Source organism: Chionomys nivalis, chromosome 9 (genome assembly GCF_950005125.1).
Source record: "Chionomys nivalis chromosome 9, mChiNiv1.1, whole genome shotgun sequence".
Taxonomy (NCBI): domain Eukaryota; kingdom Metazoa; phylum Chordata; class Mammalia; order Rodentia; family Cricetidae; genus Chionomys; species Chionomys nivalis.
This window is the reverse complement of record NC_080094.1, coordinates 48,187,510-48,207,022: the sequence shown is the minus strand read 5'-3', so window position 1 is coordinate 48,207,022 and position 19,513 is coordinate 48,187,510. Positions and strand designations below refer to the sequence as shown.

Genomic DNA, 19,513 nt, shown 5'->3' with positions numbered 1-19,513 from the left:
AAACGAACTTTTGAGACTTCTTGTTATTTTGTTTGCCCTAAGCAATAATTATGCTTTGTTAGCAAGCACATCAGACAATTTCAGGAAAACAGCCACAAGATAACACAGAGAGCACACAGGAGCAATACATCCAGCAGAATAACTATTCATGTTTCCAATGCACACCTACTGCTTTGATTTCTTTCAAACATCCATATAAAAAAGAAAGGCTCACTGGTTGAATACTAAGTAAAAGTACTACTATTTAAAAGCTCCAGCGTATGCAAGAAACTTCTGAGGTCACAACAGGCAAGGCTCAACTCAAGAACTTTCATCTTTGCACTGTTAGCAGTGACTGCCATTAAAATAATAGGTCCTACCTTTCATCTAAAAGGCTCTTTTAAGTTGTGTAATGATAAAGTATGTATGAAAAAATTAAAAGAAAAACAATTATAAAGACAAAGTACACATCCCAAACCTAGAGAACAATCTAATAGTCAAATGTTGGAATATGTAAGAAAAAACAACCTTAAAACTTTAGAAGATTGTAGACATAAAGTGTGTGTGTGTACAAATTGGCTTAATAAAAGGTAACTGTAATATCATAAATATTCATTGATCTAATATAAAAGTCAAGCTATAATGAGGAGAGCCAAACAATGTCTGTGCCTTTGAGGTTAAATTACCATGCCATAAGCTGAATTAAGGCCAGTAAGTAAACATTCCCTAAAAACTACCAAGACTTCTGAACACTTTTATGTAGAAATATTTACATGAAACAAAAACTACATTACAGAAAAATATAACATTTTGAAGGTGGAATCTTATAAACTAACCTAAAATTAAGAACAAAGAAAAGTAAAACCAAAAAGACTCACATGACCCAGTAACTCATTCCTAAGTTTCATTACCCTATTCTGGAATAGACCAAAAACATAATGCATAAAAATTTCCTGATAAAAACTTTACTTTGAGAAAGAGAATTTTCAATGGCCACTAGACACTTTATATCTTTCAAATACATCTAGCAATTATAAATTTTTAAATAGAAAATGAAGGGAAATCATAGATTTCTATTTAATCAAGGTATTGTGTAACTGGGCCACAGAGAAGAATACAGAAAGCAAAGAAAAGTCGTAGGACTACAGGCTAGGGCTACAAAACAAAGGCTTTATGAAAAGCCACTGGGGTGGTGTGTGTGGCACATGTGTATGTACAGGTATGCACACCCGTGTGTGCAAGCCAAGGAAGAGTCAGGGCAGGCTGTGAGACATCTTCCTCTACAGCTGGTCACCTTACTAGTGAAAAACAGGGTGTCCCACTGAACACAACTTCACCCTTTTGGCTGGCAAGCCAGCTCTTTGGAGCTACCTATCTCTGCCCTCCCCATGCTTGAATTAGAGGTGCATGAAGCCATACTGGGCTTTTCATCTGGGAGCTGAGGCTTCAAACTCAGGTCCTCAGGTTTGCACACCAAGCGCTCGTTACCCAAGGAGGCAGTCTATGAAAAGCTATTTTACATTAAACCCTCCACCTCAAAAAGCTGAGCATGTGCCAACCGAGTCACAAGACTGGATCTCTTTCATTGGTGTGCATCGCAGTGATGCATCGACCTGAGCTTGTGCTGCATTCGCATTCCTTAATATCCCCACCCCAGCTCGCCCACGTCTTCAGCATGACAGAGCACTGAAATGAAGTCTCCACATTTAAACCACCAATGAAAGTTTTCTTTCTCCCCTTTTCACTGGTGCCAGTGCCTCACGCACAGTGAACACACATTCTCTAAGCTGCTACTGTTAGCCCTGAAACTGGCTGTCTTTGATGGCTTCTGCAAACCTAAGCACTAACTAAAAAATGCAGCATGTCAAAACAGTGATGCTTGTGGATGCTAATGGCCAGAAGTAATTCACAAAAATCTTAAGACCTGCCAAGAATCAGGATAACACATATATGTTTTTATAAATTAGCCAAAGAAAATGGGAAAAGGGTAAGATTTTTCTCTTTTCCAAGTGAAAAGAAATTCATTTATGTCCACATTACATCTTTTTGGTAAAAACTCAATGACACCCTAAATAAAAACATTGGTCACAGCATCTCATCCACAGAATATGCAGACAGTGAACAATTATTATTAAATAAAATTTACTCTCACAAATATGATCATTTAAACTACAGTTAGAATAACATTTCTCAAGGTTTGGGGGATTGTGCATGTCTTTACTTTTTTTAAGGCACAGTATCACCTAGGCTGACTTTGAACTTGTCATTCTGTCTTAGTTCTTGGGCAGCTAAGACTATTGGCAGGCACTATGGTACCTGACTACTTCAAGATTTCCCTAAAATTTCCAAATTGAAAGAATAATTTATTTACACAATAACTAAAAGACAATGTGAGGAGAGTATAAAAACAAATCAGGTTGGAACCAACTACCTGTCAATATTTCATGTCATCACCTGAACACAGCTAAACCAACACTCTACCCCACCCCTTTGAGACAGGGTCTTACTATGTAGCCCTGCATGGCCTCATGGAAATCATAGAGATCTGCCTGCCTCTGTCTCCTGAGTGCTTGGATTATAATTGGGTGCTACCATGTCCAGAACATGGGGCACAGCTAACCTTTCTTTTTTTTCCTTTGGTTTTTTTTTTTTTTTTTTGGTTTTTCAAGACAGGGTTTCTCTGTGTAACAGTCCTAGCTGTCCTGGAACTAGCTATGAAGACCAGGTAGACCTCAAACTCACAGAGATCCACCTGCCTCTGCCTCCCGAGTGCTGGGATTTAAGGTGTGAGCCACTACTGCCCGGCCCAGCTAGCCCTTTTAAGAGTGGTTTTTATACTGTTTCAGTCGTTAAGATTTTTCTAATAGTCTTATCTGATACTGCCAAAATTAAATTTATAAAAATGCAAATTCATATTCATCTACTCTATGTAAACAAGTCAAAAATGGCAAAAACCGAGGGCCAAAATGGGCAAGCACATGTTTTATGTGACCCATACAAGTACGCTTTTCATTTTGTTACTAAAATTTAGCACTTTTATGCATTTATTCTCTTGGTGTTGTCTTCTCTTGTTTCTTTGAGACAGTATCATACTGTGTAGCCCAGGGTGAAACAGAACTTATGATTCCCCTGCCTCAGCCTGGGATGCTGGGATTACAGGAGTACAGACCATGCCTGGTTTAATTTTTTTTTTTAAAGAAAAATATCTAGAATTTTTTCTAGTTTCCCATGTAAACACAGGTTCTGGCAAGATAGGACACATTACCACACTCAGGGCAAGCCAAGCAATGGATGCCCACCCTACTTCACATTAGCTGAGAAGAACTCCCCCACCCCAGTCCTCTGTCACCCTGCACCTCTACCTTTCCTTTCTTACTGTTTTTAACAAAAATGGGATCAGGATATTGAGTCACACTGGTGGCTAATACAAAAATAAACATAAGAAGTACCAACTTTAATTAATAAGAAACAAGAGAGTAACGAGAAATGTAGCCAACTAATTCTGAACAAACCGCAGAGGTAAACACAAACTGCAAGCAAAGACTCTTGAAGAAAACAAGATAGTCTACTAAATCATGAAGCGGTTTCTGAACAGGATTCAAACAGCACTAAGCACAGAGGAAAACCCTGACAAAGTCGACTATGAAAAGGACAGTGTACAGATGTGACTTGTTCTCTAACCTGGAGTTTCTGAAGAATTGGACAGTGGGGCAGACGCCTCCGCTAAGGCAGCTAATGTAGCTAATACTGATGTAGAGGAGTTCCCAAACTGAACAGCAGATACTCCTGTTTCATCTAGAAGAGAAGAAAAGAGAATTTAAATCAGGGTGCTTAACCCAGTGCATCCTGCTCATCTACGCCCACTCAAGTCTTCACTAACGCTGGACAGCACCAGTGCTGCAATGCTGTCACACGCTCTAAGACTGCCTTTCTTCAGATTCATCTACCTCAGAAGGATGGGGACCGGGAGAGCAGATGTTATTCTTACCCTCATTGTCCAACAGTCCTTCCTCAAACTGATGATACCAACTAATGTTTAACATCCTAACCGCTGTCCTACATGCATCTCAATACCTGTTGCCTTGGATGAACTTTCTGAAGATACCAGACCTGTTAGGTTCACCACCCCTCCAGGTCCGATGATGAACTGTGGGGTGGCAGTGTGTATTGTCACAGTGTCGGGGCTCTCCGGGTTGGTGTTGATTTGGTTCTGCATAGCAATCTAAGGAATAAATTATCACAATACTTTCAGAATTATAGGCAGCACATGTGGGACAGGCTTTCAATGCAGTACGTAATATACATATGAAGAAGCAGTCTCAGAAGAGTCACACAACTCAATGGGAAGACTTGCTAATGAAGCACCGGGAGTGCAGCTCTAAGGATAGGTGTGAATTCACATCCCATAGCCTTCTGTTGAGTGACAGCAAACCCCACAGGAGGAGAAATTAGTATCTGAAAGGTGCCTACAGAACACAGAAAAGCTAAGCATTGGAAGGTAGTCTACTGTTCTGTCAAATTAAATTATTTCTACCACACTAGGCAATATATAACATGGCATATTAAAGTATGACCTTCCCATTTAATTGTTCTCAATCTTTAAATCTCAACCCTTAAATTGTATTCCTAGATATGAAAGATGAGTAGAGTCAACGTAAAACTCATAATTTCCCAGCACACAGCACATCTCATAAGTAAGTTGTGAGTTCAATGAAGTCAGGTGATCTTAGAGAGTTCTACTGAGAACAGAACAAGAAGACAAGCAAGAAGGAATCCTGCAAACACAACTATGTCGATAATAGTTGTTTTGTTTTTACAGAGGGTGAAAAAAAAAAAAGAAAGAAACCAGAGTAACAGACTGTATCACAAAACCTTGGCAAAGTTTTGTCCCTTTCAGTCAGGTGTGTCTGCCTTGGTACCTAGTGCTTGTGCCACTGGAAGTGCTAGCCCTACCGAGGGGCTGAGGGAAAAGACAGGGTTAGAAGGAGGAGCTGCCTAGGGAAATTCCCAAAAGCTGCACCATGAGAAAAAGGATGTAAAGGGGTTATCTGAACAGGAATCAAACCCAACTGGGAATCACTTCAGTCTTCTAACTAGAAGTAAACCTTTTCATCCACATCCCTGGACAGCTAAGCCCAGACAAATAAAAGCCCTGCATAGTGAGACATACCAGCTTGCTGGATCCCAACTTACATTTTAAAAAATTTACACATACTAATGTTAGACAAAGTAGATTTAAAATAAAGAGGGGGTCAGGATAGTTCAGTGAATAAAGGAACTTGCCAGAGAAGCTTGAAGACCTTAGTTCAGTCCCCAGAACCCACGTGAAGATGGAGGTGACTCCAGTTACCCTGTAACCACCCTACACCTGCCCCACACATGCATAATCAATTTTAATTTTTTAAACAGACAAAATAGATTATAAAAAAGATTGTATCACTCATCGAAGGAACATTAGTTCCTGAGTCTTTATAAAGTAGTTTACAACAGATTTGGTAAAACATGATATCCAAATGTGTGACAAAATAATGTAAATGTCTAGAAGGCGAGTTCAGAAACTGAAAGCACAGACGGTGAGCGCCTCATCTAGCTCTCTAGAGTACAAACAGTAATGAACAGAGAGGAAGTGGAGAGAACAAGGCCATTCAAAAGAACTGAATCCAACAGGAGAAGCTACAAGACAAAGAGCATCCATCTGTAAGCTGCCTTTCATGTTTTCTTAAACTCAAAGCCAAGTTACCTGTAATATCTCTGCTAAATCTTCATTTCCATTGTCTATTGAAATATCAAATGCAGTTTTACAAAATTTACTCTGCGTGTGTACATCAGCACCATATTTGATTAAAAGTTCCACCACCTCTTGATGATTATGTTCTGTTGCCCAATGCAGAGCTGTCATCTTTAACATATCCTTTGCATTGACGTCAGCACCATGCTAAAAAATATTTCAAAATCAGTAATATTTCAAGATATGAAATATAAAGAATCCCTGATATGAGAATATCAGCCACAATGCTTCTACACAAGAAAAAGGACCATTAATTTTTGGAGAGTGTTAATATATGTTATTAATATATGTTAGAAATCATCAGTTATCTGTGACCTAATCATTTTTCTACCATGATGGTTTTCCTAGCTACTTTCCTTTCTTGAAATAAACAATTAAGTTTTTAGCTACTCAACTTGGGGCACAACGGGCTGGAGTGACCTTACAGGTGAACAGCAGTGCTGAGTTTTTCTCCGGAACACTTTAATGGTTTATGGTGGATAATCCTTTCATCCCTCACAATTAAATATACCCTTTGCTTTCAAAACAAGCACAACCCAAGGAGTCAAAAGGAAGCTGTCTGAGGCAGTGTCTGACACGTCAGGAAGGAATGGCTGGCTATTCAGCAAACTTCAGCTCGTCAGGCACAGGTGCGCTTTGTGTAAACAAGCCCTGGCGCTCAGTAACAAATAGAAGAGGAAACATCCAGCAATGATTTCTACTCTGCTCTCATGTTGAAATGATAATGTTTTAAACACAATAAATTAAATACTAAAATGACTTTTTACTTTTTTTGTTTTGTTTTTGTTTTTTCAAAACAGGGTTTCTCTGCGTAGCTTTGGAGCCTGTCCTGAAATTCACTCTGTAGACCAGGCTGGCCTCAAACTCACAAAGAATTGCCTACATCTGTCTTCCAATTGCTAGGGTTAAAGGCACGTGCCACCACTTTTATTTTTTGATGTGGCTTTAAAAATACCTAGGATTACATGTAATTTGTCCTCTAGACTTCCTTGTATTTCTTTCACATGGGTTTGTCTATGGGTTAGGATAAAAAGGGTTAAGAATAAAGGCTGTCACTCTGTCTGAGAATCTTCTGTGTGACCTGAAGATAATTTAATTAGATTTTGGATGACTAAAGATAATTTAATTACTTATTAATCTGCTTGCCAGTCATCCAAGACTATTCTTCCCTGCATAGGATTCTAAATGAATTAAGTTCTTCACCCAAAGGACTGACTTTCAATAGTTGGCAATTAACTGAGAATATACCTACAGGAAGATTTTTCCCTACAAAGAAAACTTTAAGGCAATATTCATTTGATATTCATTTGACAGATTTATACACATCAATAACAAATGCTCTATCACACAGAAAACAAAAAGTAGGCACTTAATAAAACTCTTCCCTTTTTTCATCTTACAAAGTTTGTATGGGGTTTGGATTCAAAATCTAAGTCCAAAAAGAAGACATACCTTAAGCAAAACCTCTACTATGCTGGCATGGCCCTCAGAAGCTGCCATGTGCAATGGTGTCCGGTCCACTTTGGTCCTGGCATCCCTACTTACACCGGCTCGGAGAAGTACCTCTGTGGTAGAGTAATGCCCATACTGTGCGGCCAGATGAAGTGGAGAAGTTCCCAACTATAACATAGGAACACACGCATACACATGCACAAAAAAGAAATTCCAGGTTTAGCTGCTTTTAATATACTTTTACTATAAACTATATTTTTAAACAGTGATGCATATTACATTGTGTATTTCAATTACTATGTAATTCACACATCAAAAGAAATCAGTCAACTCAGGCTTATCTTCACAAGCCCTCAAGAGGTCCCACACGTGCATTAGTGGGGAAAGGTCAATGGTCCCTTTCATTCAGTTCTCTTCTTGCCCCTCCTTTCCCTTTCTCTACAGTTAGACAAGGTCTCAAACTTGAGATCCTGCCTCAGCCTCCTAGCTCTTTATTACTAACAGAAAAACAACCTTAATTTTATTAAAAATTAGAGCTAATTATGACCTGAGAACTAAGAAGAGCTTCATATCAGAGGGGTATATATCTAGATAGGTGAAGTTTAGGTTACATTATATTACATGCATTAAGAAGCACAGAAAAGCTCACTAATTGCAATTGCCAGTCAATGACGTTAAAAAAGCTATTTCACCAGAACATGAACCTTGCCAGGCTGTCATTGTTAGATAGCAACTGCTTTAATTTTTTATTTGTTTTAGATTTACTAATTTTACTTTATGTGTATGAATGTTTTGCCTAAATGCATGAATGTGACATAACCCCTAGAACTGAAGTTATAGATGGCTATGAGCCAACAAGTGGGCACACGAAACTGAACCCAACAAGAGTACTTAAGCACTGAGTCATCTCTCCAGGCAATCACTTTCTATGGACCACATTGTTCTAAGACCTTCGTTTACTGGCTTCATAGCACAGGTACTATTATTACCTTGACACGGCAGTAAAGGAACCTGAAGTACAGGGAGGTCACCAATTTGCCTAAAGCCACACAAGTGACATAATACATAGCAAACCTTAGAAAAAATTATTTTATTACAACAAAAAACCATTTATTTTATAGAGGTCTTAACAGACCCTCACAGATCAAAGGTGAGATTGCGGAATAATCCTTTTTTCATGCTTTATTGTATTTTTTTAAAAAAACAATACAAATATTTTATTTAATAGTCGCAGGTCATCATGGGCCAAGTGGTGGATACTCAGGACCCAGCAGGAAGGTCAGCACAACCTCCGAGCCTCTCTTTCTGACTCCAATAGGGTGAGCACATCTCCCTCTCCAACCGGACCTTTGACGTTTCGGATGATGGAGCGGCTGGTGTCATCCATAAACTCCACATGCACCTGCGTGCACTGTCCCTGCGAACCGGTCCTGCCAGCACTTTGGTTACCGTAGCGAGCTTGACGGGCCGCACGCAACTCGTGTCCATGATGGCGGCGATCAGGCAAAGAGCGCTTTATTGTATTTTTATATAACTGGTCTTTTCTCCACTCTCATGTTCTATATTTAATGAAAACCTTTAACAGTACACCGAACAACCACTGAGACTTACTCAGTGAGGTACTGAGGTCTACTTTATATTTCTATTGTTATTCTTAATATTTTTCCTTTTTGGTTCACATGCAAAAAAATATGTAACATGCATACTTACATATAGTTTCAAGAATAGTTAATGTCTGTAAAGTCAACACCAGAGTCTGGAAGGAAAACATGTCTAGTAATTCTAAGTCCTCCTACAGGTTGTTCTCTGATCATAATAAGCCCTTCCTTAGTTGGATAAATGCTACTCAAAAAAGAATTGGTTCTGGTATGTATCTGTGTGGTATAGTTCTAGGGATCGAAACCAAGGCCCTCATACTTAAATGGCAAGCATTTTACACACTAAGCCATCTCCCTAGACCCTACTCAGAACTTTCTGACAAGCATTGCTTTTATTTTTATCAATTACATATCCTTAAATGGTATAGTCTGATTCTTTACTAGAATCCTACCACGTGTACTTCTGATTTTTCAACTTAATATTATGTTTACAAAATGTTAATGGGCATAAATATAGTACACTAACTTGCTCTACAACATTCCACTCCATGAAAAAGCTATAGACTAATCAACCGATGATCACTGCTTTGTTATTATAAACAAATCTGCTACAGAGGATCTTCTAGTAACTTAAGCACATAACCAAGATTTTATTCGATATTCTAGCTCAACTGATACAAATGGCATATACATATTAAAATTTACTAAACACTGTCAAACTGTCCTCCAAAATGGCTACATCAATTCACCTTTGGACCATCTCGTCACCGACGCTGGCCCTACTTTTCATTCTCTGGGAGTTGACCCCCATCTCATATCTACGGGCCATCCTAACTTTATCTTGGTGAAGTGCTACTCTGAGTTATCTGTCGGTTCATTCCTGACCCACAGGAACTCCTTATATACATGCAGTGGACACTAGTTCTTATTTACAACCCTTCTTCCTAGATGTACTACAGCACTTTCTTTAAAAAGAAATTATTTATCTTGTGTGTATGAATGTCTGCATGTATGTCTGTGCACCGTATGTATGCAATGCCTGTTGAGTTCAGAAGAATCCTCTGGAACTGAAGTTTCAGGCAGTCGTGAGCTGCCATCTAAGTGCTGAGCAATGAACCCAGGTCCTCCTCAAGGACAAGTGTTCTCAACCAGAGACAGCTCTCCAGTCTCATGGGCACACATTCTCAACAAGCTGACTGCTATAAATTTGTGGGTACTTATCAATTCTGGGAATTCTAGGCAACTGGACTTCAATCCACACTCATTTTGTGGGTCTACTAATACTGATGAGTGCTGGGCTATTCACAGCTTTGGTGCCATGGAAAATGTTTATTTTGTGGGTCACGGTGTCTCTCACCACTCCTGATATCACATTCTGTGTGTCCACAGTACAGGCTGGGCTTCCTACCATGGGCTCTAAGTTGTCTGCAGTTGTCTCTCACTAGTTACTGAACTCTTCAGTCCTCAGCAGGTCTGTTTCCACTGTCAGGTTGTTTCAGTAAGACATTCCAGCTGCTTTGTGTTTCGGTGTTACTTCCTCAACTGCTTGCTTCCTTGCAATTTCAATAGTAGATATAAAGTTGGAATTTAAAAAAGTGGGCTTCTCAGGGGACAAGCATTTACCTCTGCCAGGGCCCTGAGCACAAAGGAACTGTACATTCACTCCTCAGCTGAGTTTCTCAGGGACACAGGTGTTTGACTTCAAATACACAAGACATGGCTTGTAACCCCAAACTCCCTTCAATAAACTTTTCTTGCTCTCCCTCAACGCTGGTTAACAAACATCAGGCCATTTATTTGTAGTGCCCCACACAAGAACAGGGAGAAGAGGTGGGAAGAAATGGGGGTATTCTGAGATAGCCTGAATGCTGCAAGTGCAGTTCTTGGAACTGTCCCCCAGAATTAGCCCCTGAGCACTCCCAGACCTTTGTCTTCGGTACCCCATGCTGGTGAGTGGGGGAACCAGCAAGGAAACTAAATTCAGCAAAAGTTCTTAGAGAATGAATTCTCTGGATTCCAGGTTACTGAATGTGTTTTGGGTTCACTCTTTGTTCTCAGGAAAGCACTCAAGATTTCCTTGAAAATATTTAGTGAAATATTTTCTTAATTTCTGATACAGACAAATGCTGCATCTTACCTGATAGAGATAAATGCTGAAATACTTATAGAGGAATTCCTGGGATTTGCTTTAAAATAACACAAAGGAAGTTCATGGAGGAACAAGGCTTACCATGATTTGGTGGATTTTGAAGTTAGATGCAGGAATTGATGTTTTTATAAAATTTTCTTTTTTTAAAAAAAAGATTTATTTATTATGTATACAACATTCTGCCTCGGTGTATGCCTGCACGCCAGAGGAGGGCACCAGATCTCAGTACAGATGGTTGTGAGCCACCATGTGGTTGCTGGGAATTGAACTCAGGACCTCTGGAAGAGTAGCCAGTGCTCTTAACCTCTGAGCCATCTCTCCAGCCCCCATAAAATTTTCCAAAACAGACAAAAAATTTATTTTACATGAAAATTTTAAAAAGAACAAGGAAAAAGACAAAAAACTTAAAAGCCAGAATTTGCTTGTTATCAATGATTAGGTTAATGCAGATTCCCAACCTTCCATGCTCCTAAGACCTCACTCTCAGAAATGAACAGGTGTCTTCTTCCTTCTCCTTACTGCCTCCTACACTGCACCAAACTCTTTCCTTTCCTTTCCTCCTATTTGGTTGGTTACATTCTCTCTCTCTCTCTCTCTCTCTCTCTCTCTCTCTCTCTCTCTCTCTCTCTCTCTCTCTCTGACAGGGTCTCACTATGAAGCTTTGGCTATCCTTGGAATTCACTACACAGATCCACGTGCCTCTGACTCCCTGGTCACATTTCTTACAGTAACAGGAAGCAGCAACAGAAAGGCAAGCTTCTTTTTTCAGGAGCAGTTAAATCCCCATCTTCACACTGTGAATTATCGATTCTCTCCCTGTTAATCATATTATCTTTGAATTGAATCCAAGCAGCAATATATGTAATCACACCAAACTAGTATAGTTCAAAGTCTTTAAAACAAAACAACTTTTATTCATAGATATTGATTGGATAAGACTATTATCAAGAAAACAATATGAGCAATGTGTTCATTTAAAAGACAGTTCAATTAGGAACTGGAGAAATGGCTCGGCCACTGAGAGTATGCACTTCTCTTCAAGGACCCAGTTTCAGTTTCTAGCACTCATGTCCGGTAACTAACGACCGCCTGTAACTCAGCTCCAGGGGACCCAACACCTCTGACTTCACTTCACAGACACCTGCAGTTACATGAACATGTCCGTACCCATAAAAAATTAAAAATTATAATATATCCTAAAAGATAGTTATAATTATAAAATCTGAACAAATAACCCCCCAAAGTGAGTATGTGTATATTATATATATCATTTACAAACATAAATACCGGCTAAACTTTTATCTGGGAAGAAGGGAGGAGGAGCAGAGGAGGAGGAAGAAAAAAGCAACATTAAATCACTCTTTACCCAGTCTGTAGTAAAAGGAGCTCCATTTGCCATCAAAATACGAACTTCATCATCTTGACCTGCTCGTGCCGCTTCTAAAAGCTTCTTCCCCAAATCTACCAGGGACATCTGGATGAAACACATGAGCTGACATCAGCATCTCCATTAGACACTGTGAAATGACTCCCCCTCATTCCTAATTCTCAGTTATCCCTTCAAATGTGCTATGGTTAATCTAAAACTAAAGATCACACAAAACAATTTATATTTTAATTCTTAAAATACATCTCTTTTCTTACTAAGTTTTTACCTGAGTAAAACTGGTTTAAATTCTTCACATATGGCCAGTAAATGACAGACGATGTAAAGCAGCAGGCACAGTGAGCCTAAGAATTAAAAGTGGCGTCTAATTTTTTTGGAGCCTGATGACATTTTTAAAGTACAGCTAAAGTATGAGCTATTGTCTCCCTACCCTCTTCTAAAACAGTGAGTGTACTCAAATTCTAAAACACAGGCCTTCTGATCGGGGCACACAGTGCACACCTATGTCTTCATACTCCACACATGTACTAAAAAGAAGTCGGGCGGTGGCGGCACATGCTTTAATCCAGCACTTAGGAGGCAGATTCAGGCGGATCTCTGTGAGTGTGAAACCAGCCTGGTCTATAAAAGCTAATTCCAGGACAGGCTCCAAAGCTACAGAGAAACCCCGCCTCAAAAACAAAAACAACAAAAAAGTACTAAAAAGGGAGTTGAATGGTTTTCTGGGCAGGACATGTGTCTCACAATAAATCTACAGAGATTTTATCTTGAATTCAAAAATTCTCTAAAGACTAATGTCCCAGTCAAGGGAGGGAGAAGGAGGAGGAGGCAGGGAAGATAAACAGATGTGTCAGAAAAGGCCAAGATAGGAATCCATAGGTGAACAAAGACGTGAACTGGTCAGAGGAGTTCATATTCTAGAGCCAGTCATTCTGAGGAGTGACCAGAAGCTTATTCTTTGATACTGTATAATACGTTCTGGAAAGAGAACTGAGAAAACTGTAGTTCTCTGAGGCAAATCTTTTGAGATTTAGTAAGAAAAAGATGTGGCTGGGATTCAAATTTATCTAAAACAGAATACACTCACGAGGTAAATCGTCATAAATGAGAAGTGAACCACAGGGCAGGAGTGACTTACGCCAACAGCCGCCGCTCACGAAGAACACATGCGACAGTGACAGAGCTTGGAATGGTATTTCTTCCAGGAAGGGATAAAATGTGCTATATTCTTAGAACAAACACTATGAGGTACAAAAGAGGTAACTACAAGAAAATCTAAGTTCTGGAAAGAACTATGCCCAATTATTCTCTATTTTAGTAGATCCTGTAATGTAAGAGCATTCATGCCAAACCCAGGAATAACCACAGGAAACCTTGAACACTAGGTGGTGTGCACAGATGAGATAGATTTCTTAGGAGCTGTTCTTTGTACAACAATAAAAGAATTTATAACCTATCGTGTGGTAAATAACGAGAAAGCTGACATATGCAGTTGTAAAGTTAATATGGGTTTTCTTTATGTATTTTTGTTTGCATGTGACACTTGCAACATTTCTTCTACCTCTGACCTTTATTCTAGTTTTCTTTCCCTCCCCCTCCCATTTTTCTCAGTAACTCAAGGTCTTTAATCCCTGCAAACACACAGAACGTCTCATCTCTGACAGAGGTCTTTCCCTCAGAGACCACACAGAAGCTTAACAGTAAACATCACCATCACACTCAAAAGGCAGTGGAACCTTAAGCAGTGCTATTAAAGACAACATAATCTTTAAAAGAGAAAGGAAAAGTTGATCCCTTTCCTATAGGTGTATAGCAAACTCCAAACTATTGAACACGGTATCTATACTATAGATAAGCCAAATTTCACTTAAATCTGTCTCTAAAATAAAACCTATCTTTCAAATAAACATTTTTAATGTTGTATACAATGTAAACCCTTTACAGTGTTTATACAGCCAGGTGAGTCTATTTGGCATACACAGTGCCAGACAGAGAAACATCTGGAACATATCTACAACATGCCACACTAGATTTTTCTCATTCTGAAATTAGTCTGTCTGCTTTTTTCATCTTGATTTGTATACATTCTGGATAGTAGGCCCTTTGTCAAATATAAAATTATCAATAACTCCTTTTCAAATCCTGATTTCTTTACTCTCTATCTTGTTTTCTTTGATATCACATACTATCTTCTATGCATTAGTAACTTAAGTTTTATATAAAAAAAAGTGATACTTCTACATATTTAAAAATAAAAGTAAGTCAGTCTTGGTGACACATATCCATCCCTGTCTATAACCCAGCACTCAATGAAGTGGAGGCAGGAGAATCTTGAGTTTGAAGACATTTACTAGTATATTTATAATATGTTCATACCTGTACTACATAGCAAGACCTTGACTCAGCAAGCAAAAACACACAAGAAAAAACAAAATCATTAACAGAAGATGTATGCTTAGCACCAAAGATAACTAGCATATGCTAACTTTTAATTACGTAAGAGGTCTGACTCAACAAGTCAGGGTAGAAGCACCTGGAGCACTCATGGTCCAATGACCTGCAGACTCGGGACTCTGTCCAAGGTCCAGCCTAGCCTTTACCGAGATGTTGGTTCTGGTAGGGGGGGATTCTGAAACCTCAGACTAACAGAATTCTCTTTGAGTAGGTATAGTCCTCCTTAATTTCAACTCATCTGAAAACTGCTTTAGAGCCAGGAGACAGTGGCACGCGCCTTCCATCCTAGCTCTCAGGAGGTAGAGGAGGTAGAGGCAGGTTGATCTGAGTCAAGGCCAGGCTGCTCTACAGAGGGTGTCCAGGACAGCCAGGGAAAAGCCATCTCCGAAAAAACAATCAAACAAACAAAAGTTAAATGCTTTATAGTCTGGGGCAATGAACGAAGGCTGGAATCAAAATATTCTTATTTTTAAAAAGATGGCAATGTAAAGGACCAAATGGCACATAGTGTTTGAAAGCGACTTGTAAACACTTAGCACATCTGAGATTTAAAGTCTTTATGGGTGTCTACACACATCCACTTTCAGAATAGTTTTTGCAAATTGTAAACAGACAAAAAAGGGTGAAAGTCTTTAATAAAAGAAATTGCATTTATAAATGATCTATATTAGAATATAAGAAATCTCCAGTTATAGACAATTACTACCCATGTTGTATAACAGATATCTTCCAGTTTGGTTGCTAATAAAAGACTACACAATGCAAAAATCCGACTCAAAATTAAATGAGGGAGGAAGCATAAACAAGAATCCAACAAAGCAGTAAAAGAACATGACGCACATGTATTCTGAAAGAGAAAGGACTTGTTGGCTGTCACTGACAGATGCAAAATAATTTTTTTTATTTATTTATTGGTTTGTTTATTTATTTATTGGTTTTTTTTTTTTTTTTTTTTGGTTTTTCGAGACAGGGTTTCTCTGTGGTTTTGGAGCCTGTCCTGCCTGGAACTAGCTCTTGTAGACCAGGCTGGTCTCGAACTCACAGAGATCCGCCTGCCTCTGCCTCCCGAGTGCTGGGATTAAAGGCGTGCGCCACCACCGCCCGGCTATTTATTGGTTTTTCAAGACAGGGTTTCTCTGTAGCTTTGGAGCCTGGCGTAAAATAATTTTAAAGTAATTAAAGTGTGATTTAACTTACACTTTCATGTACTGTTCTATAGTGTATGCAAACAGTAGTTAAAAGTAGACCATCTTTAACTTTATTTAACAAATTTATTAAAATATTTAAGACTGTCGCTGGGTGGTGGTGGCACAGGCTTTTAATCCCAGCACTCGGGAGGCAGAGGTAGGGAGATCTCTGTGAGTTCAAGATCAGCCTGGTCTACAAGAGCTAGTTCCCGGACAGCTAGGGCTGTTACAGAGAGAAACCCTGTCTCGAAAAACAAAACAAAATAAAAATGTCAAACACCCACTGATTAAATTATTACCTCTCAATGATCCTATTCTAAAGGGAAAATATAGATACGTCACATTTGAAACAATCTAAAGGCAGAAAAGTAGTTCAGTTAGAGAAACCACAGGATGCAAATGTTTGAAGCTATATAACACAGAGTTATGTGATGCTAAGCCAACAAACACAGTTTGCATGTCAAAACATGTGCATAAAGAACAAAATAAAATAACAGGTATGGTGACATTCAGATGTAATCTCAGCAACTGTGAGACTGAAGTAGATAAAGGTCATAAATTCAAGGTCAGCTGGCCGACACAACGTGCCTTGGAATATATATGTATCATACTTTTAGTGCAATACATAACATATGATATGTAGTATATGTAAATATTAGTTCTAAAAGTGATCCAATAGTATGATTATGGGGGAATTTCCCATTTTACAGTTTCTGTAGTGTTACTATTCTGCCTATTAATTTTAAAACAAGAATTATAAAGGAACAAGTTTCATTGCGCAGCTGTTCTCTAAGTAAATGTCACACTGAAGAAAGTCTGACGTGCCTGCCTCACTAAACAGGAGTGGAAAAAATAAAGGATGCTGAAGAGCAGAGCTGATGATCTGCACTACACTACAGGTGAGCATTTGAATAAATATGCTCCTAGAACTTCCATGTTTCAGTTCCTCAGAACCTGCAGAGTTGATGATCTGCACTACACTACAGTGAGCATTTAATATCCTCCCGTACACTACAGTGAGCATATGATATCCTCCCATACACTACAGGTGAGCATATGATATCCTCCCGTACACTACAGTGAGCATATGATATCCTCCCGTACACTACAGGTGAGCATATGATATCCTCCCGTACACTACAGGTGAGCATATGATATCCTCCCGTACACTACAGGTGAGCATATATCCTCCCATACACTACAGGTGAGCATATGATATCTTCCCGTACACTACAGTGAGCATATGATATCCTCCCGTACACTACAGTGAGCATATGATATCCTCCCGTACACTACAGTGAGCATATGATATCCTCCCGTACACTACAGTGAGCATATGATATCCTCCCGTACACTACAGGTGAGCATATGATATCCTCCCGTACACTACAGGTGAGCATATGATATCCTCCCGTACACTACAGTGAGCATATGATATCCTCCCGTACACTACAGGTGAGCATATGATATCCTCCCGTACACTACAGTGAGCATATGATATCCTCCCGTACACTACAGTGAGCATATGATATCCTCCCGTACACTACAGGTGAGCATATGATATCTTCCCGTACACTACAGTGAGCATATGATATCCTCCCGTACACTACAGTGAGCATATGATATCCTCCCGTACACTACAGTGAGCATATGATATCCTCCCGTACACTACAGTGAGCATATGATATCCTCCCGTACACTACAGGTGAGCATATGATATCCTCCCGTACACTACAGTGAGCATATGATATCCTCCCGTACACTACAGGTGAGCATATGATATCCTCCCGTACACTACAGTGAGCATATGATATCCTCCCGTACACTACAGTGAGCATATGATATCCTCCCGTATACTACAGTGAGCATATGATATCCTCCCGTATACTACAGTGAGCATATGATATCCTCCCGTAACTTCCCCAAGTTTCAGCTATTCAGAACCTATCATGTTTATGATCCTGGGTACTGAAACTCTTGTGTTTTGTTTTGTTTTTTTAACCCACAAACAGATTCAAGTCACTAGACTAAGAAATCACTGGTCTCAAAAGCAGCAACTGCCCTCTAAGGACCCTTTGTTTACGTAGGGGAAGCATTTGAGAAATTAAAGGTGGAGAAGGCTCTGGCATTTCATGGTTCAGTCAAGAATACTAGAAGTCTCACAAGAACCGTCACATGTTCAGGATTCTCTGCTGGAACAGAGAACTCTTAATCTCTGAGTCTTCTCTTCAGCCCCAAAACTATAATTTTTATTTTAACTTAACAGAAGAAATCAGATTATTTTGAAAGGTAGAAATGGATCTAATGGAAAGAAAATAAGAGATGGAGAGATGGTTCCATGGTTAGAGTACTGGATGCTCTTTCAGATAACCTGGATTCAGTTCTCAGCACACATTGATGGCTCAAAACCAGGTCCTAAGCATCTGATGTTCCCTTCTGGCTTCCATATGCACTATACAGACAGGGTGCACATACACATGTGTCAACAAAACACTTATACACATTAAATTTAAAAAGTATATTAAAAAATAAAATAAGACAATGCAACACCAAAATCAAAGATGCTCTCATTTCGTCCAGATAAAAATAAAAAATAAAACTTCAAATAAGGAAAAATACCAAAACACACCAAACATCTTCTATGCTCACCTGAAAACACAATGCAATAATTTTGACTCTTAAGAAATGACCAATAGGCTGGGGGATGGTTCAACGGGTACTGGCATTGTATGCTGTGGAAGCAAGCATGAGGTCCAGAGTTCGGATACCCAAAACCCAGGTGGATGTGGTGGTCCAACACCTAGCACCTTGGAGATAAGGCTAGCCAAATTCAGAGTGCTCGAGTTCAATGAGGGACACTGCCTCCAATAAATAAAGTAGAGAGCGATTGAAGACACTCAATTTCAACCTCTGGCCTTCACACACATGCATGTGCACTTGTGTACACACACAGATATGTGCCCATACACATGTAAATGCACATACACCGCTCACACATAAACATGCTGGGTTAAGTCTTCAGTTCATTCAGACTAATTATCTACATGTTAAATCTTCAGGAAAAAACTTAATATTAAAAAGAAAACTAAAGTTTATCAATTAAAATATGTTTCATCATTTCATTCTCTTCAATTGGAAAAATAATTCAATAAATTGTAATGACTGCTAATATACCCAGAATTTACTGTATATGGCATGCTACACCTTAGTTTAATACTCCCTTTCTCCTTGAGACTAGAAACACCCATAGCAAGTCCACCTTGGACTTATTTACTGTTTATGAAATGCTTATCACAGTCTAACATAAACCGCTTTTACTTAAATTAAAACATAAGACCCACCTAGAAACGTCAACATCTGCTACTTCAGCTCATAAGAATTACACATGCTGAGTGCCATCTAGTGGTTGCAAGAACAACAGTTTATACAAGCACACATAAATAACTTTAATACTTTTATTTAAAAATATTTACAACTAGAATGTAATGGCTTTAAGAATCAAGATCATAATCTTTATAT

The 19,513-nt window shown here is 39.0% G+C and overlaps 1 protein-coding gene and 1 pseudogene across 8 annotated transcripts in view; both read right to left on the bottom strand.

Annotated features, from left to right (window-relative positions):
* Nucleotides 1-19,513, bottom strand: part of Gabpb1 (GA binding protein transcription factor subunit beta 1) — a 53,240-nt gene that overhangs the window by 16,292 nt on the left and 17,435 nt on the right. For 3 of the 8 annotated variants that reach the window (XM_057780432.1, XM_057780430.1, XM_057780431.1), the window contains exons 2-6: nt 12,333-12,440; nt 7,220-7,387; nt 5,720-5,914; nt 4,054-4,201; nt 3,661-3,774 (exon numbers count right to left, since the gene is read on the bottom strand). In XM_057780432.1, coding sequence (XP_057636415.1) covers nt 3,661-3,774; nt 4,054-4,201; nt 5,720-5,914; nt 7,220-7,387; nt 12,333-12,440 — 733 coding nt within the window. The remainder of the gene's footprint in view (nt 1-3,660; nt 3,775-4,053; nt 4,202-5,719; nt 5,915-7,219; nt 7,388-12,332; nt 12,441-19,513) is intronic. The other 5 variants (XM_057780434.1, XM_057780433.1, XM_057780437.1 and 2 more) reach the window with 3 other exon arrangements.
* Nucleotides 8,499-8,707, bottom strand: LOC130881435 (40S ribosomal protein S28-like; annotated as a pseudogene).